At 46.7% G+C, this 26343-nt stretch overlaps 1 protein-coding gene across 1 annotated transcript in view; it reads left to right on the top strand.

The window, feature by feature from the left end:
• The first annotated feature begins 1375 nt into the window (after positions 1–1375).
• fgf14 (fibroblast growth factor 14) overlaps positions 1376–26343 on the top strand; it is a 135674-nt gene continuing 110706 nt past the window's right edge. Inside the window, exon 1 of the mRNA XM_029256849.1 lies at positions 1376–1592. Coding sequence (XP_029112682.1) covers positions 1376–1592 — 217 coding nt within the window. The remainder of the gene's footprint in view (positions 1593–26343) is intronic.

The following is a 26343-nucleotide window of genomic DNA, read 5'->3' as shown; positions in this document are numbered from 1 at the left end:
ATTGAAATGTTTTGGTGGTTATGCTAATACTGCCTGTTCGCTAAATGCTGGTGAACCCTCTCCATGTCTTGTTGTTCTTTCTGGACCTCCAGTTAAATTGGAGTGCTGATGGAAATGCGGTATTATTGTAATAAAGGGACACCTGTGCCACTGCCTGCGCAGTGTTTGCAGAGATAATCACTTTGCACATGTATGTCACCCTCCCTGGAGCCAGGGGTCTTCTGCATTCCTGGTGTGTGCAGGTGGCTCCCTTGCCGCCCTCAGGAGACCCCACTGCGGGACTGTTACCACAAAAGGTTGGGTAAAAATGGGGAAAGCAAAGGATGCAAACAGTAACTTGTTGACTGTATAAACAGGAGTGCATCACATCCTCCCATCACTGCTTGGGATGAGTTCCTTTGAATGGGGGTGGGGGGGTCAACGAAGACTCCTTTCAAGAGTACAGTACAGTGATGCTGATACTGAGGCACAGTGATGCTCAGCCCCGAGCCTCTGCCATGCTCTGAGCAAAGCAGACGGCCGTCTCGAGCTCCTACTCATCCATTCATCAGATCCGCGGCGACGTGCTCCCCCCCCCCCACCCCACCAGTGGTGGTGAAAAGATCTGGCTTGTGACGGCGTGCGGACCACGTGTTTACGTAATGGAAAGCCAGCGTTTCACTTGCAGCCCTCCTCCACCTCCTCCTCCTCCTCCTCCCGGTCCGTTTTCCGCACACAGAGACCCCGAGCGAGGCGACATGCGTGCGCGCATCACCCCGCACGCCGCACACTTCGGAGGAGCCGCAGGGATCGGGGTGCTGCGCGTGCACTGCTAGGGGAAGCGGAGCGGAGCAGCGGCTCTCTCAGAGAGGGAGTGGAAACGGCGAGAGGAGCACGAGCATCGCGGTGCGCGAGGCGGGGATGCGCAGGGGACCTTCTGGAAAGTGACCCCGGCCGAAGCGCTCCGGTGCGGCGATGCGGTCTTTTCCCGGGGATGAAAGCCCGCTGGGCGCGTGATGCTGTGCAGTTCCACCCTTAATTCCCTCCTCAGAGTGATGAACTCATAGGCGACGCTCTTGGCTCGGGAGATCCTGCGTGTTGCTCCTGCGTGTTGCTCCTGCCTGCGTGCTGCTCCTGCGCTGCTCTCGCATTAATGCGCCCTGCTGGCGAGCTGCGCCCCCGAGTCCGCTCTCCAGCGCTGACCGCCCGGCTCGGTGCCCTCCTTTGTGTGCGGCTGGACTCGCGAAAGCTCCATTCACAAGTCTTCACAACACATTTCGTCACGTGACCTCAACGCAGCGAATTTGGGATATCACATTTTTTTTTTTGTTTGTTTTTTGTTTTTTTGTTTTTTTTTTTCTTTCCTTTTTTTTTTTCCCCCTTCCTCTTCCTTCCTATGGTGCAGCTGGCAGCCCCGTCCAGGAGAACTGATCCAGCCGAGGTGTTATTATTATGCAAGCGCAGGGGTCCCCTCCTCTTCAGGGTGTCTAAAGCTGCTGGATTTTGCTCTTCGCCCAAATCAATGTGGTTTCTGTGGAACATCTTCAGCAAAGGAACGCATATGCTGCAGTGTCTTTGTGGCAAGAGTCTCAAGAAGAACAAGAGCCCGAGTGGTAAGGCGGACTGCGCTCCTTTAACGCGGTGCGGGGCTCGAAGGTCTGCATGCGCACAGCCTGGACCCACCGCACATACACACACTGCATACACACTGCGCACGGCGAGCCTGTGCGCTCGATGCGGGGGGTCGAGGGAACAAGTTCTGTTGTGGTGCCAGCGGTGCCGCTCCACACTAGTGACTAGCTTTCATTAACCCGTTATCCCGAACGAGGCAGGCAGGGGTCCGAGCGCGCCGCATCAACTTTTTTTTTTTTTTTTACACTACCGTTATATTTCTCGAGTCGGCGCGCCACTTTCCGACGGTACGGAGGGGGGCTGCGAGGATGCGGGTCTGCGCCCAGCCCGCCGCTCGCTTTGCGTGCCTTGTGGTCGCGAGCCGCATCCTCGCCTCGCGCCGCTCGCAACCCCGCAGCCCTCGGGCGGCGTGTTTCTGCTTTTTGCCGCACAGCGCGCGTACACACACACTACTGTATACCAACATGTATTCGGGGGGCGCGGGGGGAACGGTGATCAGGTGGCGATCGTCCTCCGCCGGGCTCCTTACTGACGAAGAGGAGCCGCAAAGGAGCGCGTGCTTCGGCGACGAGCGCCGCTGGGTGACACGCGCTTCAGCACGCGACCGCGTCGCGGGTCCACTTGCTCGGTAGACAATGCGGTGTGTTTAAGCGGCGCTTTGATTCACACCTGCGGTTCAAAGGCGCGAACACAACGGATGCGTATAAATTAGAGGGAAGGGAAAAAAAGGTTTCCGCACCGAATCGCCTCTCCTGCGATGCTCCTTTCTAACAGGTTGTTAGGGAAAAGGGGGAAATTGGAGCGGTGACAGCAGAAGAGCCCCCCCCCCCCCACCCCCGCCGGTCGCTGCGAGGGTCTTTAAGTTGATGACAGTGGTTTGGTTTAAAAAAAAAAAAAGAGGCAGCGATGCCGCGGCCGCCGCTTTGTGGAGCTGCCACTGCGGTGTAGTAGATCACAGCTGTTTTGCATTGCTGACAGCGCACGGCTGACAGCGGACAAATGCAACAGTGAAGCATCAAAAAGAACAAAACGACACAACAAAATAGCGTCGGGAACAACACAGCGAACCGACACTCCGCAACTTACAGCGCGCGGGCACTGAGCGAGGCGCCGTGAACGTGATGCGGCATTTGGGAGAAACGGCACGGGGAGGATTGATGGGGGAGAAAATATACTGGACCCCTATTCCCCTCACCCATCCTCCCCATCCCAAAGAAACGCGCTGCATCAAAACACTTAAACTTCTAGAAGTCCCACGTGACACAGTGAATAGAACGGACGCGCTATTGATTGCGTCACTTTACTATAGGTGATTGCATGACGTCACAATGGGCTGGCGCACGATGTGCTGCGGCTCAGTGGGTCTATGGGGGTCTGGTGGCGGGGTCTGGCGCCACAGCCTCCTTTGCGGAGTAATAACCTGTAACAGCCGGGCCCCACTGGGGATTGAATAAGAACTGGCATGATTAGCTTGTTCAGATCAAACATAAATTGGCAAAACTGAGCCCCCCCATGAAGCTGAGTTATTATCGTTATAACTGAAAACAGTCTTCATCAAAGAAGTTCCTCATGACCTATATCATCATTTTAATACACTTCACTACAACCTTTCCCCCCACCTCTGATTGGAGCTGATGAGTAAATTTGTTTTTTTTTTTTTTTTGTCGAGATTGAAGTATGGAGACAAGTGAGCGTTAATCCGGCGAAGGCCTTCTGAGGGGAACTCACAGAAGAGGTGCCTGAGAACGAAATCCCTATGGAAAGCACAGTGTGCATATTGTATTAATGAGACATCTCACTCTAGCGGTGACGGCGCGACAGATCGTTCATGATATGAGAAATGGTTGTGAAAATATGTGTATTTTTAGCGGTACCACTTTCACACCCGCAGTCGCAGCCTAAACGGAGCTTGACTGTTCCAGCAGATGGCAGTTTCCGATAGCCAGACTGGCTAGTGTTTGCCAGCCAGGGGTCAAGTCTTGTATTGGCGCTGCTGAATTTTAATACCTCTCTGCTTTTGTGTGTGTGTGTGTGTGTGTGTGTGTGTGTGTGTGTGTGTGAGAGAGAGAGAGAGAGAGAGAGAGAGAGAGAGAGAGAGAAGTTGTGATGTAAATACGAGTCGTAACTGAGGGCAGCTGATTGTTTGCTGGTGCGCATGCCGCTGAGTTCCAGCCACCGCAGATATGAATCAGTGAACCCAAAGACGCAGACGGTGAGAGGTTCTTCTGCTCGGAGCCGTTTCTCCACCTGCAGTGTAGCATCGCCATCCAAGAAGGAGTGGGACACTCAAACTGGCAAAGTGACGCGTGGCCTCGCAAGTCCTTTGTGGTCTACGTTACTAATCGCAATCATGTAATGATGGTGGGGATGGGAGAACGGCACCTACTGTATCACTTCCACAGCAAACTGGTTGGACACACGCACACCGTCTGACTGTGGCCCAGGCGACTAAGATCAACCACCAGTGTGTCAGTGTGCTTAGTGTGTTTAGTGTTTTATGATAGTGAGAAGCAATTTAGCACCTTTTTCTTGGTGAATCACTAGATTTTCTGGTCATTGCTATGATGTCACTCTAATGTGACCATCCTGCAGCTTCCTTTTGCCAAAAACACATTTAAAGTGGCACAGCGCTACAGCATGTAACGCTAGTGCCTCATAACTCCTGGGTCGTGGTTCCAGATGAGGGTTTGCGGTCTGTGTATACTTTACATGTTCTCTCCATGCTTGTGTGGCTTTCTTCCTGGTGCTCTGGTTTCCACCCTCAGTTCAAAGGCATGTGTTCCAGGGAACCGGTTGCTTTAAATTGCCATTGCGTGAGAATGTGTGAGTGAGTGAGTGTGTGTGTGTGGTTGCCCTGTGACGGGCTGGATTCTTGTCCAGGCTGCACCTGACCTAGCCTCATGCCCTGGGCTCCCAGGATAAGCCCTGGATGACAGCGACCCTGTATAAGGACAAGCAGTTATCGACTGTGTGTGAGTGAACATAATATCCCGAGGGCTGAAGCCCAATTCTGGGAGTTCACTTCATTGCTGGTTTTCCTGAAAACCCATTTGCCTGGATTACAGCAACTATTTCCATTAGTAGTTGGAGTACTGTTTATGCTAGTGAGGTCTTTTCTGTGAAACACCATTTATTGTTGTTTATTATCACCTTTTATTTAGTTGATTGCTTAAATCAGTGCGGCTTAAACTTTTACAACTTTGTTATTCAAAATGTCAAGCAGCTTTAATTTAAATATATTTATTTATTTAAGATTTATGGCTTTCATTAAGAAATGACAAGACAGCGTTGGATTAAAAATGTGAGGACAAACAGGCTGCTGGGAGCTGGACCGATGTGCTCATGCAAAGTGCCCTTTTCAGCGAATAGCTGCAAACTAATCTACTTCCCGTTTACATGACCGCAGGCTACCTTGTAGTCGTCCTTCCGGTCACAATTACAAGTTGAACACAAACTTTTCTTTTTAGTTTCATTCTCTCATGCACCATTACCCACCGTGTTACTTTATCTTTGCGCAACTGATTTTCCCCCCCAGTTATTAGTTCCGTTTGTTGTTCCATTTCGATTTTGTAATGAACGTGCAAGTATGTAGGCTGAGTGATGTGTGTGATGTGTACAGCTGCATTTTGGGTTTAAAAGTTGTTGCTTATGCAGTAAGTATTAAAAAAGTATTATGAACACTTAAACAGAAGGAAATAAGGGTGTGTGTGATACTGTCGGCTCAACTATTATATGTAGAGTTTATGAGTTCAGGAGGCTGCGGGTTAAAATATTCCACTGGAATAATCAAACGGCAGCTCATATAGAGTTGAAACTTGTCAAATAGAAGCAATCGGTTCAGCGAACCGACGTAGCAATGGCCCTGAAATCAGAGGTACCCCCTTTGGGAACCCACACGCGTGCTCCTACCCGCTCGGTACGGTCCGGCTTGATGGTACGCTTGGTCGGAAGGGGAACGGTCCCGCTCTCCGAGTCCCGGCTGCGTTTACGTACGCTTGGGAGAAGCCGAGAGATGCGCTGACTGCAGTCCACTCAGGAACCGCTGTGGTCACTTCACTGCTGTTTCTGGTTTGGACACACACAACATCTTGGTGGAATCTGCCTTAGTCTCGCTCCTGCTCTCTCTCTCTCCCACACACACACACGCACACACACCTCAGCCGTGTGTTAAACGCGATGCACCTTTTCCAGGAATGTGGCCGGATAGAAGCTCACCGGAGCGCTGTCGTTCAATACGCCTCAAGTCCTCGTGTTTATTTGGTTTCCCTCTATATTTGCGTTAAACCACAGTCTGAATCCTGTTTTTGACCAAGTTATGGAACCCGGGCTGTTCACACGCCAGGAGCTCCCTCTGCAAATGTGTGGTTGACTCAGTGTCTGCATTTCTTCCACCGGAAAAGTTGACACTTGACCTGCATCATAGTTCAGGTTAATTTCTGGAATATTTGGTCATCTTTTCGGATCTCCTTAGACTGCTAAATGAGCACCAGTGCAAAATTCCAGAACCACGTGTCCTTCCGTTATATTTATCCGCGTCTTTGCTTTTTCTCAGTGCACTTTATGTGCCACTGCGTTGTTGTTACTCGGGTCGGTTCAGCTGTTAATTTTGGTGGGGTGTGGTTTGCGGTGACTCGCATACAAACTGTCTCACATATATTGTCTAGTGCAGTAAATCTCAATTCAGGCCCCTGTTTGGACCCACAACCACACACACACACACATTTTCAGAACCGCTTGTCCCATACGGGGTCACGGGGGAACCGGAGCCAACCCGGTAACACAGGGCGTAAGGCCGGAGGGGGAGGGGACACACCCAGGACGGGACGCCAGTCCGTCGCAAGGCACCCCAAGCAGGACTCTAACCCCAGACCCACCAGAGAGTAGGACTGTGGTCCAACCCACTGCGCCACCGCACCCCCTATACACCCACAACCACAATAATCTCATTACTGTGGTAAAATGGTGTATCACCTTTACTGGCTGACACAGCGGTATGTTAATTATGGGATGTTCATGTGTAGCGCCTCATACACCTACCTTTCTCAAAGGCAATGCAGCAAGATCCTTCCTGGGGCTTGACCAAACAACCTCTCGGTTATAAATCTGTGACTTTTCCCATGGTTCTACATACTGCTCTTGTCTCAGATGGTGCGCATGCACACACGCACACCTAGGGGGGACGCCAGTCCGATGCAAGGCACCCCAAGCAGGACTTGAACCCCAGACCCGCCAGAGAGTGGGACCTGACCGAGCCTGCTGCTCCACCGTGCTCCTGCGGAGATGGTAGCCTGGGGTAAAAATCACGTCTACATCCAGTTGTGTGTTTATAGCTGCCGTCTCTGCACATTTGTGAAGGGAAGCTGTCGGCCACAGTCACTGTAGATGGTTCCCTCGCACTCTGTATTGATCAAGAAAAGCCCCGTGTCCTGAGCTCAGCAGCATTCTATGGTTACCCATGATTCCTTTACGCTCGTTCTCGGCTGCTTATTTCTCCTCTTGCATCTCTGGCCGGTGTATTTCCATCCGAAATTCTCGGCTCGCCTTGTGTTTGTTGTGTAAATTTGGTATTCCTCCAAGACACTCAGACTGTATAAAGTCTTCAGTCACCTGTTTACTTTTTATTGTTTCTTTTTCAAACAGAATTTATTTTATCCTGCTCTCATATGCTGTTTTTATTGCTTTGGTGCCTGCCGAGTCAGCAGAAAATAACTCGTGAAACAAGCAGACTGTTTAGTGTTACATTCACATTTGTTCGTTTAGCTGATGCTTTTCTCCAAAGCGACTTATGCTTATTTACCCATTTATACAGCAGGGTAATTTCACCGGAGCAATTTAGGTTAAGTATTTTGCTTGAGGGTACTACACTCGGAGGTGGGATTCACACTGGTGACCTTTGAGTCCAAAGGGAGCATCTCTATCTACTGTGGTTCCAGCTGGCCCACGTGATGGTCAGTGCGAAACTGTTGCCTGTGGTCCAAAGACTGAACTGAATTGTCCGTGATCCTCAGGGACCACCGGGGGCGTCGTGTTTCCCACCCTCCGGTGTTATTTCCTGTTGTAATTGTGAAGAGGGACGAATGTCTCCGATATTCCCGTGTCGGTCGATCCTTTTCCTGCCTTCTTCCGAATTCATTGAGGACAGACACTTCTTTTGTGGAGGCCCGTAGGCGTGTGGTGGGTTGGCTCGTGGAGGGAACAGGAATTGTTCGATTACAACACAGGCGGATGTCACCGATGACAGGCAACGAGCCCAAGAGGCAGGGTCCGAATGCCAGCATTAAAGCACTTGATGCGGAGTTTTTTTTTTTTTAAAAAAACGTTTTGCATTTACACTCTTCTTTGTACATATGAGTGTATCTTATACTGGTTAAAAGGAAATGAAGGACATCATCATCATGTCAAATATGACTTTAAATTGCCCACAATATGTGTGTGTGTGTGTGTGTAATTGTCACCATGGCAGAATGCCCAGAATGGCTGGACAGCCACTAGTACTTGGACCCTCAAAGGTTGATTTTTCTCACTTTTTTGTGTAAATTGGGAGTTTTTTTGTTTTCCTCTCCCCAGATGCCGTCTACATTACTCTGTTGTTAACTATAGCTGTTATAACTGTAAATGTACATTTATTCAATTAAAAGTTGATTTTCTCCCAACCAATGTACATCTCTGACAACAATACAAAGAGTGCATTACATCAACACAAGGAGAGATTTGGTTGGAGACACGTGATTCTTCAGTACAGTCAATTTGTCACCTACCACGGTATAGATGAACACACTTTGCAAGAGCAGCTGCACATAGAGTTTTTTTTCTTGTGTATCATTTCCAGCAACCATGTATGGCACTCTGTGTCACTCTGGTGAGAAGAATTTCTTTGTAAAAAATAAACTGAATTGATTGTCCTTTGATGGACTGGTGTCCAGTCCATGATGTATCCTGCCTTATGCCATCTGTGGTTGCGCACCAGTGACCCTAGATTGCACATCTGGTTATTCATAATGGATGGATAAAAGACACTCTATTTGCTTTGTGGATATCAACTTTTTTATACTCTTCTTGTCTCTCTGAATTTCCCATCCCTGGAAGTACAGGTCCCATCAGCCATGAATGTGTTTGTGTAACAGGTTAGAGCAGTGGCTGCTGGGTGTTGCTCTGGTTCACTGTTTCTCTCCCATTGTCTTAAACTTCAGTTTTTTTTTCCGCATAGACTCGTACCATGAGAAAGGCCTACAGTATATTCATAATTATTGGCCATAATTTTATCCGCACTTTTCATGTTGCCAGCACTTCTTCTTGGCCCTCATGTTAAATTTGACCTTGCGTATGATCTTCATGCTGCTGTTCGGCTCTGCGGGCTTCACCAGTAATCGGCGGCTTTTCTCCGAGCGCCCAAGGGCTTCGGTCCGGCAGGTTCCGCGGCGCCGCTCTCTGAAACGCATCTGCGGATTAAGCTGTAGGAATAGCGGTTAAGTAAGTGCGGGAGAGCGCATAATTAATTCAATTAGGTAATTGAGAGCTCGGCTAGAATGAGCACCGGACGTTTTCCTGCAGCTGCTCAAGAGCTCCGTGCCGCAAATCCAAGCCTCCTCCGTATTTGTGCAGATCGCTGGACTTTATGGTGTCATGTAAGTTATCATCTCCCCTCTTTCTTTTTTTCCGCATGTTTGTAACCTGGAGGTGGGGTGGCGTAGTGGGTTGGACTGGGTCTTGCTCTCCTGTGGGTCTGGGGTTCGAGTCCCACTTGGGATGCCTTGCGACGGGCTGGCATCCCGTCCTGGGTGTGTCCCCTCCCCCTCCGGCCCTACGCTCTGAGTTGCCGGGTTGGGCTCCGGTTCCCCGCGACCCTGTATTGGACAAGCAGTTCTGAAAGTTTGTGTAACCTGGGGTCGGCGGGTGGGTTTCGGGGGTCTGCTCTGTGAAGCGCTGGCTTGCTTCAAAAATACCACTGCCTAAGTGAATTGAAACGAAAAATAAAAAAAGGAAACACTACTCTATTTTTATTTATGATCTAATTCTATACGAAGATAAGTTTCAGTGCGATAGAATCATTGGATATTTTCTCAAAATTTATGTACGGACATTTTTCTGGGCGGGGTTATTAGCTTTCATCAGATTCCTTAAGGGGTTTGTGGCCTAGAAAAGGTCTAGCCGAACGCCTTGCTGATCTCGTCTAAACACCATTTGGCTCGGATGAGAACAAATCAAATCGACAAAGTGCAGAATTATTGCGGAATTACGATATTGTCTCCAGAGCCCTTCCACGGGGCCATGGGAGGCGTGTGCAGATTGTTTAACAGACAACTAGATTACGATAACAGATTTTGTGCCCTATACTGTGTAAATTCCCAGTATTCTGGAGAGGCGCAGTTGACGTGTCTCCAAGAAGTGAAAGTTTGCGTGTTCGGAAGAAGAACAAGTCCACAGAACACACAATTTCTGTTGCTTCCGGCAGTCTGGAGAAATTCACATTGACCAAACAGCCACTTTGGCCATAGCTGCTCGTTAATTATTAATGAGATGCATGAATAATAGAAATGCATATTGTTATTGCTTCAGTTCATCTACATATCATGCCGCTCACTTTATGGAACTCCCTAAATCTGGGCACATTTAATTTCTATATTTTTATTGCGGGTCCAAGGCGGCGGGTGGATGTTTTACCGATTGAACGGCGTCTTGCAAAATGAGCTGCGCCGGAGCTGCGGATTTTCACCCGTGGCGGTTTAGTAAGGAACAATGCTGGAAAGTGTTAATCCTAAAAAAGACAGGCCTGTTGGGCGATGAAGAGGAGGGTTACGGTGCTGCGGAGCGCAGTGCAGTGCAGCGCAGCGCCGGGACAGCTGTACCATTCTATATACGGCACAGCTGCTGCGGAGCATTTCTGGAACAGCTTTACACCAACAAGATATTTTCACCCATAACAAACTATGCACGGAGAAGGAGTCCACAGCTGCTAAGATATTTTTTAAATACTGCTCTGCGTCTTGCTGGAAAAGCGTCCGATTTATATAGGTCACGTCCACGGGAGGGTGTGAGATCGCATGTTATCCGCGGATCTGGACGCAGGACACCGCCTTGGACTTGGGATGGGTTTGGGGATGACATTTTCTCCTGGTCCTTTGCCGCCATCCTGCCGTCAGGTGTCCTTTGTAGCGCTGATACTGCAGGTGCGCAGAATAATGTTAGCGTTGAAGATGGGACCCTCGTACACAAACACACACACACACAGAGGAAGCCCTCTTTCATAAAGTGCTAATCAGTGAACTGCAGAAGTGGAAAAAAAGGTCCAGCTGCACCATGCCTTGGTTGTTTCTTTTCACAAGCATAAAACATTCTCCAAATTTTGGCAGCTGGCTGGCCTGAGACTAGGCTTGCTGTGTTCCACAGACTGACTTGTAAGAAAAGAACATTCGTGTTAATAAAAAATGATGAAAAGCCATATTGGCATGGTGGAACAATGAGTAGTGCTGCTGTCTCACTGTGCCTGGGTGGTGTGAGAGGATGTGGGTTCAACCCCTGCTCAGTCTGTGTGGACTTTGCATATTCTCCCCACATCTGTGTGGGTTTCCTCTGGGTGCTCTGGTTTCCTCCCACAGACATGCTGTTTAGGTTCACCCATAGTGTGTGAGTGATAGAGAGAGAGAGTGTGTGTGCGTGTGTGTGTGTGTTCCAGTGATGTATGGGTGAGTGTCCCAGTGTAAGTAGTGTATCTAGCAGTGTAAGTCACCATGGTGACTAAGGTGTGCGGGCTGATAACACTACATAAAGTTTACTGGAAGTTGCTTTGGACAAAAGTGTCTGCTAAGTAAATAAATGCAGGATGGATGAGAAAAACAGGTGTTTCTTATGAAGGAACAGGAGGTGGGACATTATTTCCCTGCGCACTCAGGCTCCCCAGTGGTCTATGCTGGAGGGACCCCCTGGGGACCAGACTGTGCAGAACCATGTTGTATGTTCACATGCGGTTTCTGGGAAACTTTAGTGTGCAAAATTTCTATACGACACAGGGTATCACACTGTTACCACAGTTGAGCAGGTGTCTTAGTGTAAAAATGTGTTTATTACTGCAGGACATTTTGACGTTGGTTCAAGGATACAGAGTCTGCATAATTAAATCACGATAATGTCCCAATAATAAGATTGATCTCTTTCTGTAATTCTTCCCTACTCAGCTGATACATAAAAAAAAGTGCCCATCATGTAGTGTTTGAAGCTGCTGGTGAATTTTAATACCTTCATACTGCTGATATGGGGTTTTAATTCTCACCTCTGGGCCGGTGTCAGTGCTGTAGCCAAAGTAATATATCTTAAAGTTTAGGTGCCAAGCGTGCACTGCGAAATGCACACATTTTCGGAGGAGTGTGTTGTGTCTTTCGTTCATTGTGAAAGTGAAATCTCCTGGGTTAGTGTGTCCTAATGGGGGGAAGGCAAGAGCACAGAAAACACGGATAATTAAGGAAGCTGGAACTTACCGGAGCAGTAAAACAGCACATTTTGTCTCAACCGCTTGTCCCATTCGGGGTTGTGGAGAGCCGCAGCCTATCTTGGCAACGCAGGGCGTAAGGCCGGAGGGGGTGGGGATACACCCGGGACAGGACATCAGTCCGTCGCGAGGCACCCCAAGTGGGGTTCGAACCCCAGACCCACCAGAGAGCAGGATCCGGTCCAACCCACTGCACCACCACACCCCTCTCAGTAAAATGACATTTTGTTTAAAAATAGAAAGAGCTGCATGAACCAGAGGCGTCCTTAATGCAAACATGCTTTCATTCCAGCATAGTTCGAATCACCGTGTTTCATTTCCAGTGAAAATTCTGTATAATTGTTACCATAGATAACTTTTAAAACAACCCAGGTTTTTCCCCCAGGTATTTTTTTTAAATCAGTGCTGTTCAGGTTAAAAGCCCTGGATGCAGGCTGTGTCCTTAACTGCTTTATCCCCTCCGGGGCTATTCTGAAGACTGGTGTGTAACCTTTAGAGTGGAACTTACTTGCAGTAGGTGGCTTAGTGGTTAGAGCTGCAGCCTTCAGCAGGTTTCAATCTCATCTCCTGTTGTCGCACCCTTGATCATTAAAATTGCTTCAGTAAACGTTACCCTAGTGGGACGATGTGGTGGTGCGGCGGGTTTGACCGGTACCTCACTGTTTGGCAAGTATGGGGTTTGAGCCCTGCTTGGGGTGTGTGGTGACTCCATGTTTCTCCCTGCGTGTGCCTCCCCCAACATATGGAACACGGGATTGGTAACCCCCTTCTGTTCCTCCCTTGCCATGAAAACCACGCAGGTGGCCATTATGGGTCAGGTTTGACACAGTGGCATCAATAACAAGTATTACCCTGTGGTATAAAGGGGTAAATCCAGTGTAAGTAGCTCAACACTATAAGTTACTCTGGGGAAAAGCATCAGCTAAATGAACTGATATTAGTACTGAATCTGCTGCTTCGCTTGTGATTTATATTTATCGTTATTGATGGCTGTGATTGGTTAAGACTGCCAGGTCAGTAGGTCATAGGAAGGATACATCTGTGAAATAAATAAATGTAAATTGTGCCATTTTATAAAATTTACAAACCTGCTTGGTAGCCTAGTGGTTAGAATAGCCACCTAGAATTGAAAGGACCCGGGCTTGGATCCCACCACCTGCTGCAATACCCCTGACCGTGGTGCCTTCCCTGAATTCATACAGTAAAAATTGCCCAGCTGTATAAATAAGTAAATCAGTTTAAATAGCTTTTTGTACAAACCTCACATTGTCAGTTGCCTTTAAAAAAGTATGAGCTAAATAAATAATTAGTTTTTCCTGCTCGAACGTTCCCTCGGCGTAGTCTCCGTCGTGCGCTCGTCTCCCGCTGAGGAAAAGGGAGGTATCAGGTACACGGAGTGTGTGAACGGTCAGTCACATCTCCTGCAGTAAACCCACTGAACAGAGTGTGTGTGCAGCGTGCCGGCGTTACACAGTGACCGCAGTGTGTACGGTCACCTCCTGACCCCCTCTATAAAGCAGACGTGTGTGTTGTAGACCGGCGGTCAAGCAAGGCCATCATACCGCTGTAATGAGTTCGTCTTACCGTCATTTACCGTCTATCTGTGTGTGTCAGAGATAGAGCCGGCGACCCGTGTCTTTGCTTCCAAGGTCGCCATCGGCACGCGGACCTCTGCAGGGTACGGGACGCCTGCGCCGTGGCTTCGGAGGTGTCAGAGCTGGAGCTGGAGCTGTGACGGTTCAGCTGGCGTTTTATTTAAGTACCAGTGAACTGATCACTGTGAAGAGAATAATAATAATAATTTAAAAAATCTGGAGAGTACCAATAAGTTGTCCTTCTGGATCCAGTGCTCAGAAGGTGTTCTTGTACCATGACAACGGTAAAGCCATCTGGTCAGCGAGAAGCCTGGGTGCTTTCGGTGGTGCTGAATGCCGGCTGCTGACCGTAGTGCCGAACGCTCCCACGGAGGAGGTGATGCCGCAGGGAAGGGCGACCGTCGGTTCATTTCGTATCTGTTCTCACGACAACGTGTTACTAAAATTTCGATCTGCCAGATTTTGTATTCCTCCATTTCCTCCTCGTTAACAGTTAATCAGTTAGCACATGATTATTTACAACAACCTTTCTATTTTCTCTACGCTCCGCAGCCTTCTGCCAGTGTATGAATTGCACAGCTGAGAGCAATTTCTTTAAAACCTTCCCATAATTAAGAATCCCTCAAATTCATGTCCCATTAATTGCCATTTTTGCCTTTATCTTACATCACTTTTTCATAATGCAGGGAGTCAACTCTTATTGGTCAGAAGAAAATGTTTATTTAGAACACCCGGAGTTACTAGCCCCTAATTGCACAGTATGGTTAGTGTAATTGTTCTGTTGACTTATTGTGTAATTTCTCGGCATCTTAATTACATGGGTTGCGTTAAACCCTGTTGTTGTGAGCGCTGTTTGCGTCCTTGGTGTCCTCACCGCGGCGCCACTTAAAATGTGAAACTTTTTTTTAACCATTTGGCCTTGTTTATCATATGTTTATTACACTGCTTAGTTGAAGTGCAGTTATATTATTTATTTGTCCTTATAGCTCTGTAAGCGGTACAGTACTTCACCAGTAGGAGTATTAGCAGCAGCAGCAGCAAAAAAAAAGAAAAAGACAGGGCCACATATCTTCTGAGCCATAGGTTCAGATGTCATTTTGAATCTGGCTCATTCTGTGTGAAATTTGCATGTTCTCTCAAGGCTCTTATGGATTTCCTTCAGATGCTCTGGTTTCCTCCCACAGTCCGAAAAGGCACTTGTTTCAAGTGAATTGGTAACTGTATTACTCTTAGTGTGTGTGTGTGTGTGTGTGTGTGTGTGTGTGTGTGTGAGTGCCCTGTGATGGATTGATGTATGGCCCATGGTATACCCTACCTCAGACCCTGTGCTTCCAGGATAGACTCTGGACCACTGTGGTTCTATACTGTGACCGGCAGTTAATGATAATGAAGGGAGGATGGATAATAATAATAACTTGGACAGTACTGGGACAATGTGGAGACCGGAGGACCAACCCATGTAAAAAAGTGCTGTGATGTTCCGGGATTTTGTCACTCTTAGTATTTCTCTCGTGGGCTTCTGTTAACGTTGTGATCTTGAATCTCTTGTTTCAATAAGAAGCAGTTCCGTGTGTCCAGTGGAGTAGCGATACCTGCGTTTTCACACATGCAGGGTCACTTTGTCGCTCCTCATGTCTGCGCCTATGGGGGAGAAAGACACTGAGGTGGAGTGTGTGTGCTGAGAAGGGTGTGGAGACCTGTAGGACACCTGCAGAGGTGGACAGACTGTTTGGCGAGAGGTTCGTCTGCTGCGGTGTTGACCTCTCAACAGACAGGATGTGTGTGTGTGTGTGTGTGTGTGTGTGTGTGTGTGTGTGTGTGTGTGTGTGTGTGTCACTGCAATGTCCTGTTCAGGCAGACTGTGTGTGTGCAGTCATCATTTTGCTATATATAGAGGTGTTACCCTGATCTTGAGCTCTTCCTGCAGATTACAGTATAACAAAGACACACCTTCTTATTAATATCACCCACATTGTTAAAGGTTGAGCTCTGTTTACACAGCACCCGTATCAAATATATAATGCCACTATCAGCTGAAAACAGTTATTTCTTTATTTTTAAATCACTTTCCATTCTGAACAGCTGCTGCTTTACTCTTAAATAAATTAACTTTTGAAAAATATTTTCCTGCTTAATATGTCAGCAAAGGTTAATGGTAAATAAACACAAGTAACCATGCGAGCATTTTAATAGCATGGTGATACGGTGGCACAGCGAGTAGCGCTGTTGTCTCACAGCACCTGGGTGGAATGAGAGGATGTGGGTTTGATCCCCACTCAGTCTGTGTGGAGTTCACATGTTCTCATTGTGTCTGTGTGGGTTTCATTTGGGTGCTCTGGTTTCCTCCCACACTCCAAAGACATGCTGTTCAGGTTCCCTCATAGTGTGTGAGAGAGAGAGAGTGTGTGTTCCAGTGATGCATGGATGAGTGACCCAGTGTAAGTAGTGTATCTAGCAGTGTAAGTCACCATGGTGAATAAGATGTGTGGGCTGGTAATGCTACATAGTATCCATTGTAAGTTGCTTTGGAGAATGCTGCTGTACAAGTTGTGTTTGATTTGTCAAAGTGCTCCCATGTATCTCCTCTACTCATCTCTCTGCACCGGCTTCCTATAGCTGCCCGAATCAAATTCGAAACCCTGGTTACTGTGTACAAATGCATCAACAGAACTGCTCCCGACTATTTACAGGACTTGATCAACCGCTACACCCCAGCCAGGCCCCTTCGCTCATCTACTTCTGCTCTCTTGGCGGTCCCGCGCACGAAAGGCAAAGCTCGGAGGTTCACGGTTTTGGGTCCGTCGTGGTGGAACGACCTTCCCCCGTCACTCAGAACTGCGGAAACTCTGTCTGTTTTCAAGAAGGGTCTGAAAACCCACCTTTTCCAGATCCACTTCGCCCAAGAGCTCTCCAAGCTCATTTACAGCGTTAACTGTTCATGCATCGTAACTCCATAAGCATCCCCAGATACGACCTTTATTCAGCCATTACTCTGGCATTGTACTTTCTCAGCTGTGTATCTTATAATATTTAAAAAAAAAAAAAATCGGTGGGAGGGTATCGGGATTCGTCTATCCTGCGTCTTATGCACCTGCTTGAACGATGAACCTCGGTGCAGCAAGCGGTAGGTAACAAACTAGGTTTACTTGAGTCACATGTCTGCAGCTGTGTCTCTTTCTCTTAACGTAATGCATAAATTGTACTTTTGCCGAGATGTGCGTCGCTTTGGACAAAAGCGTCTGCTAAATGAATAAATGTAAACGTAAAAGTGTTTGCTCAATAAATAAATGCAATAGCAGACAATAGAATTTATAACCCAACCTGTATTTCCGTTTATTCTACTGACATTGTGCCAAACCGCTGTGTTATTAACACTTTTCAATAACGTTTCCATTCCTGAGCCCCTGCCTGTGGTTATTACAATGGTTAAGAATCTAAGGGCTGTTTAATAGTCGTCCCCTGTTTTGTTTTGTGAGACTTTCCTAAATTTAGCAGACATTGCATGAGATGTTTCACCATCTTCAGAAAGATACATTTTATTTTCATGTTATTATATGTCTCGTATAATTGGGTTGTGTCTAGCGTGTATGTTACCTTAAGTTTACATACGCACTAGACTTAACCCAGTTATTACACAGGTATTACTCGGGTAATACCTATTATTACTCGGGTAACACTTTGTACACTAAATAAAATTCTAGACATTTCCTAGAGTCTGAAATTTTTTTTCTCTTGAGAAAATCTTCTTGAAGGAGTTTTGACTTTTGTACCTGCATCTCAGGTGATCACCCCTCACTATAATAAGTTACCAGCACTGCCTTTCCTGTTATGATAACTTAGTGGAAAAAAGAAAAGGACAGTAGTTATTTATTTATTTTTTTTAACAAGAGAACTTAAAAAAATTACTGTAGCTGCTTTTGGAATAAGTTACTTTATTGGTCCTTTAATAAATCTGACATGAATTTGCACTTTAATGCATTCGGGATTCTCTTATTTCTGGCCGCTGTTTGGCTGCGCAGTAAACCCCAGCGTGGAAAAAAAGAACATCCGCAGTTAACGTGAGACCGGACTCGGGCCGTGTTTTAATCCCTTCCTTCGGTGGATAATATTTTTTTCATCTTTCTGTTATCATCTATTATAATGACTCCCATAGTTACACTCTGGCTCCTGCTCTGCCTTCACATCACAATTAGTGTGTAAGAGGTCTGTGCTTTAATGAACAGTTATTTTTAACAGCTCTGCATACCTTTTGTGTTAATGTCATGTGCAGATGAATTTATCAGAGGCTGTTTTAGGGTTTAATATTAAATGAGTGCATCGTACAGATGCAAATGGGTGCATCACGAAGAGTCATTTTCTGCTGGTATTATCACCAAAATTTCCCCCTTCTCGTGTCCGTACGATTATTTCCAGGAGCTTTATTTTATTGTTTGGTCTTTTTTCTGATGCTTTGAAACTAACAATGGTGGGTTTGTACACTGAGCTGCTTATGAATTTTTTTAAATCTGTTTATGCAACGGTAATTTTTTGCTGTGTCAGTTCAGCAAGAGGTTGTTTCTGAACCTGGATTCTTCGACTGTAAGGTGTCAGCTTTAACCGCCATGCCACCCAGTGGTCCGCTGCGAGACGTTCGGCGGGAGACCGAGTTTTCCTCCATTGCACCACCGCAAATGTGAGGGCTCCGGTCCGTTCCCTCTCTAAACCTGTGTCCCGCTGCACAGGTGACCCTGAAAGGTCCTGTCGGTGTGTGCGACCACAGTAAACAAGGTGTACCTCGCCACGTTTGCTGGAGGACGGGGAACTAATTCCCATAACCGGTTTCCCTCCGACACGACGACTCTTAGGGCAGCTCCTCGGGCTGCACGCCGCTTCTCACATGACCAGCTCAGGAGGTGCAGCACTTTTTACCCCTACAATGTAGCACGCTTTCATACATTCTGATGAAAGCAAGAGTGAAAATGGGGTTTTGCACATAATAATGGAGGGTTTTTCTACGTAACAATGTCCTGACATCTTTTCCGAGCGTGGCTACGTTACTGAAAAGGAATGCACTGGCCAGATGCAAGATGAGGCTGTGAGTTTGTACTTTTCTAAATATGGAGAGCTTTGTTCAGGCTCTCAAGTGCCCGTTGTGAAATGGTCGCTGTCACGTTGTCGCGCTGACAAGCACGACATGACGGTTGGCTTTAGGGGTTTAATACGCTCAAGAGGTATTTGAAGGAATGCACACGCAGGCATCCGAAGTGAACTTTGACTTTTGGGAAGTGGCTTTGTGACCTATTCCAGCTCTGTCTGCCCCAAGCAGCGAGATGACGCCGGAGGACTGTTTACACCTCTGTCTGCGCTCGCGCCTTCCTCCCTGTTATCGCTCTCCACCCGACACCCGAATGACACGCCATTCGTTTGCCAAAGGGTATCACCCTCTTAGGAGCGATGGCATGGAAACTTCCAGACTTCCTTGATGATACTGGCCACGGTTTAGGTGAAACGGTATGAGCTGCATGTGCCGTTCCGTGCGTTTCGAACTGTTCAAGGTCCATTGATTGTGCAAAGTTTTATAATCTATATTAAGAAGGGAAGGAGGGCTGCAAACATACCTTTCTGTTAAATGCCAGCAAGTAAGGAGGTCGTGATGGAAGCACTTTTCTAACATTCAAGAGGAAAGGAGGAACTTCAAGGCTGATTCTGGCATCGTTGTATTGGAGCTAAGTGCCCGTCTCGCCAAAAAGGCGCGTTCCGGTATAACGATAATCAACCTGTCTCCTTCAACTGGTACCTATTGCTGTCTCCAGGCGGTCAGTGTGCATGGTTGTGTCTCCGTAGGGGGGCCGAGCGCTGAGATCCACAACGGGGTTACTAGCCAGGAGGCCAGCTATAGCTTAGCCACTTAGCTGTAAAGGTCACTGGGGTATCAGTCTTTAATGTACCTGTAACATCAAGCACTTTTATAATAGCTTGTTCCTTTATATTACAGTTCAGAAGTGGTCCATTTGAGTTTTTCCCCCAGGACTTAGACCCTTGTTTGCTTCAACTGTACAGTGTGAAATAACTATTTTATTCCATGTAAAGCCATCACCACAAGGATGCTAGTTAATCAAATCTTCATAATTTAGCTATTGTAAGCGCCAGCTTATTGAGTGGAAATGGCGAATCTCACGTAAGATGTACCGTACCTACTTCATGCGCTATTTCCAAAGAAAGGTGCATCACAAAGCTTGTTATGTGCTTAAAATGTGCTGTAATTTCATTGTATTGCACAGCAGTAAAATGACAAAGTATTCAATTCACACATTGGCTAAAGCTGCTTGTCCCAGACAGGGTCGCGGCGAACCGGAGCCTAACCTGGCAACACAGGGCGTAGGGGCACACCCAGGACGGGACGCCAGTCCGTCGCAAGGCACCCCAAGCGGGACTCGAACCCCAGACCCACCCGAGAGCGGGACCTGGTCAAACCCGTTGCACCACCGTGTCCCCCTCAATTCAAGTCAATTCAATTCAAAAACTTGATATGTAGGAAAAAACTCTACTGTGTATGCAGCTACTGGTGTAATGTACACCGATTTATACAGTAGTATGTGATAAACTGGCTGTGCTCAAGAATCACATGTCTGCATCCAGATCGCTCATTCTCTTGGTGTAATGCACTCTTGTATTGCTCTCAGGGATGCACATCTCTTTGGAGAAAAGTGTCTGCTAAACAAGTAAATGTGAAAAAAAAAACAAAAAAAGTGATAATAATAGGACTGGTTCTTATTCAAGCCCAGTGGTCCTCCCATGGCAGTAGAAGATGTGTGTTCAGCTACACTCTGTTTGCTGCTCTGCAGTAAGAGAAAGGTTACCGAGGGCAGGCTGCATTCAGACTCCGCCGTGGCGGCTGCTGACTGCCAGACATGTTTACCGTGTTCTCCTTCTACTGCATTTTCTCCTATGCTTCCCCCCACCCTTGACCCTTGGGTTGCACAAGGTCTATGCTGCCAGCTTCACTTTTCTTGACAGAGACTGAGCCAGAGCCAGTACAAGAACCATCCTCTCCTGGGCTCATTCCAACAGCAGGGGATTTTAAAGATTGCGCATTTCCTGATTTTCCACCTCTTGTTGAGAAACCAGGCACACGTTACTTTACTAAACTCTATTTTGAAATACAGGGCTCTGTGTCGGCTGCACTTAACGCCATTCCCTGCAACGTTTGCTGATGAATTATTCATTGAAGTTATTATTAATACATTTTAAGGAGGCCATTATTGATCATTATTAATAATTAATTATGGGGAGAGCCATAATTTCTGCTGCTTCAACTAGACTTCATAACATTTAAATAGGATGTTGAAGAATAATAAACAAGCATTTGTGTTGAGACAAAACTAGTTTCCTCCTGGCTTTTCATGCTGCTGTTTTCATAAATTACCTGCTGAGATGTGCACTCATCGTGAATGCTAATGAATGACCTTAAAAGTATAAATCTGACATAAATCCAGACGCTGAACTTGGGAAGAGGGGAAAGTGTAATTTCCAGTGTAATTTCCTCACCTTTTAGGCAAGGAGAGTTAAAAGTTCCTATGAGCTTTCCTTCACTTGTTATATGAGCTCTGAGACACTCTTATCATGTGGAAGATTAATTTCACATAACTTTCCAATAACTTTTTCCAATTAATTTTTATACTGCATTCTCAGCAGACTGGCACAGAGCACTGAACTATAGATGCAAGCTGGACATTTCCAGAAACAATGGCAAGGTCCAGCTGAGTTGTTCAAGTTAGCTGGCTGGCAGCTGAGGTGAGGAAAACAAAAAAACTCCCAGCTATGAAGGGAGGGGGGATAAATTTTGGGAGGTCCAAGTGCCAGCGGCTGCCCATCCTTCCTGGGAATTATAGCGGTTACAGCCGACCTCACGGGAACAAGGGCTCAACCGCCTTTTAACTAATTTAACCTGAGCAGCTTCAGTAAAATATTCTGCATGCTTTTTTCCGAGGAGTCAAAATGAGAGTTTTAGCACTTTAATTTGTTACTAATGCTAATATTAAACCTATTGTTACAGATATGCCAAGAAAATCCGACCTTTAATAACAGTAATGATCTTATTGTTTGTTCGGAAGGCAGTTTCACCGAACAATACTTGAACACAATATCAATGGGATTTCTGCTGTCTGTCCTCTACTCCACAGCATAATTGCATACGAGAATACACACACACACACACACACACACACACACACACACACACACACACACACACACACACACACACACACAGTCTGAAACTGCTTGTCCCATACGGGGTCGCGGGGACCCGGAGCCTAACCCGGCAACACAGGGCGTAAGGCCGGAGGGGGAAGGGGACACACCCAGGACGGGACGCCAGTCCATCACAAGGCACCCCAAGCGGGACTCGAACCCCAGACCCACTGGAGAGCAGGACCCGGTCTAACCCACTGCGCCACCGCGCCCCATCGTATGAGAATAATAATATTAAAAATAAAAAGTTAGTCCTAGCTAGACACCAGGGTTCAACCGGTGCCCGCTGTGTGGCGGGTCTGTTCGAGCCCTGCTCGGGGTGCCTCACGGCGATCTGGTGCCCCGTCTTGGGTGTGTCCCCTCCCCCTTCGGCCTTACGCCCTGTGTTGCCGGGTTGGGCTCCGGTTTGACACAACTCCGTTAGAGACAAGCGGTTGTTGACGATGGATGGATGGATGGATGGATAGACAACAGGGTCAACTGTAGGTGCTGTGCCGGAACCTGAAATCCATTTTAGAGATGTGTGTGAGGACTTGGTAATCCTTGGCATTCATAGAGTAGTTTGGCCAACAGGGGGCAGTACACTGAGCTTTTTATGTTTGTGGTGCAGTACGTCGCGGCGGGGAGGCAGTAGCGGTGTTCTCCTTCTCTCCGAGTGCAGACCTGCTGGTTCGGGGCTGCTGGGAATCCTCGGTACCCTTCCAGATCACCTTTCGCACGTTCTTCCCTTAAAATAAACAGAAACGCATAAGTTTCACGTTATTACATCCGCTTCAACCATCATTATCGACAACACCTTTGCTTGGGCGCTACCCATTTTTATCCCGGCACCTGTGTTCTGCCAACATTTTATTCTAATCTTCGGCAAAGTTTTTTTTTTTATTTTTTATTTTTTAAATGAATGAGTGTATACATTTATGACAGTCCAAGCTGTTAGTTCTTGCAGTCATTTGCTATTCTCGTTTTTCTGGTTTCTTTCTCTAGAGCGATTTCCAACACTCGGCAGCAAGAGTAGCTTAAAAAATCGAAGCGGGGCATAGGTGATCGGAACGAAAATAGGCCTAATCCCGTGGACACCTGTGTTGCCGGCAGGACGTTCCAAGCGAGGAGAAGGACATCAAAGGGCCTCACCTTCGGAGGACTGCTAGGGTTCGGCTGCCGTCATCGTGTGCTTTTGCGGCCGACGGAGAGAGAACTCCGTTTTATTGTGACCGCCGTAAGTTCTTCCGTAACAAATGTTGCGATACAACCTCCTCAAGCTCACGGACACCGTAATGAGACTCGAAGAGGCCTCTCCCCCAGCGGATGTCATTTGTATCTTCTGTAAGCAAGGCCCGGAAAGCTGTCTTCAGTTACCGCTCTTGAAATCATTTGACCCTGTTGTGCTAATTCCCAACTTGGGACTGAAAACACGAATCTGCGATTTGGTCGGAGGCCGTTTGTAACACTTCTGTGTCATCGTCGGGAATCCTTGCCGGTATGGAATGGTTTCGTGGCCCAGTGAATGAGGCACTGGCTCATATGTACCTGCGTTTGTGGCAATTTGGGGACGTTTTTCTCTTGACGCAGTTCAGAACCATCTTTTAATTTCATGTGACAGAAGTGAAAAGAATGAAGATATTTATTTATTATTTATTGATATTTATTCGTTTAGCTGATGCATTTCTCCACAGCGACAAACATCTCATAGAAAATACAATGTGTTCATTACATTAGCAGAAAGAGCCACTTAGATACAGATGCGTGATTCTAAAGTACAGTTAGTTTGTATCTTTCCACCATATGAACCAATTTTCATCACACGAGTAGCTGCGTAAAACTTTGTCAGAAAAGCGACGATTCCTGATCGCCTTCCTAGTAATTTTTTTTTTTTGAGATGCACAAACGTTACGTTGGAGGGGTGGATCTGTAAAGGATTGATCCGACCGTCATCATGAACATTTACACCTTACATGAACTTAAGAGATGATGGGCGAAATGAGTCTGGAAGAACTGAGTTTTCAGACCCTTTTTAAACGTGCACAGAGATTCAGCAGTTCTGAGTGACAGGGGGAGGTTCCGCCACGACGAAGCCTGAACCGAGAACCTCCGTGCTTAACCTTTCGTGCGTGGGACCACCAAGCGGGCAGATGATTTACCTGTTTAATACAGCAGGATGATTTATATCGTATCATTTCAGGGTAAATGCCTTGATCAAGGGTACAGCCAGAGTGGGGTTTAAACTCGATTCCTTCAAGTGGAAGGCAGCAACCCCAATCACCACCGGCACTTATGTAATGAGCTCATAACCGATAATGCACCTTTTTCACCTTTTGCAGTTTTTCCACTCTGTTTTCTTCCCAATGTTAGTAGTATGGCTTGGAAAAGCTGTATTTATAGAAGGGTCTACTAGTGATGGGGGGAGGGGTTTCCCATCAAGGGTCACTGGGGTTTAAATAGGAAGCTGAAGCGAAAGGAATCAGCTTTAACGGTGAACGCTGCGTCCACCTCAATGGATAGCAAAGCACTCATGAGGGTGGTGGAGCGCCAGCTATGCAGGGTATTAAAGAATGGTCTTGAAGGTGAGTCGTAACTTCTGATAACCATGTTTGTTCGTATGGACATGCACACCAACCGCGGTGTTAATCCAGGAGAATCGCACTGATCGGAAAGTGCAGAACTTGTCTCGGCAGTAAATTTTACTTTTCACGTAGTGAGCCAACAACGCAAGAGAGGTTATTTTATGTTAGGGAGGTTTACGCGACACTCTTCCCGTCCCGGATCTCTGTCCTGCTAGAGCAGGTTCCGTATTTTCAGAGTGTTGTTGTATGAGTTCCTCCATGGCCTCCTGTTACCCCAGTGATCCATTTGCTTGGGTACCAAATCATTTCCATTCTGTAATGAATGAACGGGAGTAAATGAGCACTTATGGATGTTGTTTCAACACCCCGGCAGCTTTGCCCTTTGTAGTAACCAGTAAAATGCCATTTCTCAGCAGATAATGGCACTTATTCCTTCTTCTGGGTATGTTCTATGCAGTAAACCTTTCTCCTGCCTCAGAGAGACACAGTTTGCGTTGCTGTCTTACGCCTCTTTTTGCCGCGTTCTCTTGTTCACGACTGACTTTCCCTGTTAACGGTGAAATGTCAAATGTTGTCTGTCAAGTCTGCTGTGTTTCGAGACCTTCACTCATCCAACATGCCTGATATTATGGAACTTGGTGCAATGCAGTGAAACTATTGTTTATCATTATTTTTCTTTTTTATTACGCACCATTTATGTCTGCGTTGACCACAGATAATGTAATGCACAGTAATTGTAAAACTTCCATGAAAGAATTGCAGTATAGTGTGCAACATTTTTACTTTTATTTATTTAGCAGACGCTTTTCTCCAAAGCGACTTCCAATGAACTCTATGTTAGTGTCATCAGCCCACACTTATTCACCGCGGTGAGTTACACTGCTAGATACACTACTTACACTGGGTCACTCATCCATACATCAGTGGAACACACACACTCTCTCTGTCACTCACACACTATGGGGACCCTGAACAGCATGTCTTTCAACTGTGGGAGGAAACCAGAGCACCTGGACAAAACCCATGCAGACATGGGGAGAACATGCAAACTCCACACAAACTGAGCGGGGATTGAACCCATGTCCTCTTGCGCCACCCAGGCGCTGTGAGACAGCAGCTGTTATTTTACCTGATTTTACTTTAACTTGAAGAGAACGTGAAAATTAATAATTGCAGACTTTTCCTTCCTTATCACAACTGGTTCTATAGTCTGGACTTCATAGTTTTATGGAATGAGATACTACTTAATTTTGAACTGAGTCAGCGAACTTAGACCTCTGTGAACTTGACTTTTGAATACTCTAAATTGGAAATAGTCCCAAGGTGGATAAACGTCAAATCCTAGATGTGGCCTTTGAAATTCGCACAAGTTTACACCAGGTTAAGTGCCTCACTATTCAAATAATCATGTAAAGAGCTGAGGTAAAGGAAAAACTAATATATACTGCATACCTTGAGGACCAGGATTACCCTTGGATCCCATATGCATAATGGAGAAATCCAGCAGTTTTTAAGCCTTATTATTATAAAGGTGGGAATGAACTAATACGATGAAATGGGTGTAAGGAGGAGTTTGAACTGTAGAACAACATCCTCCTTCGCCACCCCATGGAGGGTGAGCCATGTTGATGGAGCAAGCAGATGTTCCTGTAAAATCCTGAAGTGCCCAGGGGTGCAACCAAGACCCACTGCATGGCATTTGGTTCCATTAAACAATCCTCTTAACATGCAGAAATCTGCACGTATCCCGAAAGAAAAGCCATATGGTCCATGTCAGCATGGAGGGCAAATGGACAGCATTGATTTGACTTTTGATTCCGTTAGCTCACATTTAAGGTGATATGATAACAATGCCTTAGAT

This window comes from Scleropages formosus, chromosome 12 (genome assembly GCF_900964775.1).
Source record: "Scleropages formosus chromosome 12, fSclFor1.1, whole genome shotgun sequence".
Classification (NCBI taxonomy): Eukaryota; Metazoa; Chordata; class Actinopteri; order Osteoglossiformes; family Osteoglossidae; genus Scleropages; species Scleropages formosus.
Note: the sequence above shows the minus strand (reverse complement) of the source record. Positions and strands in the feature narration are given on the sequence as shown.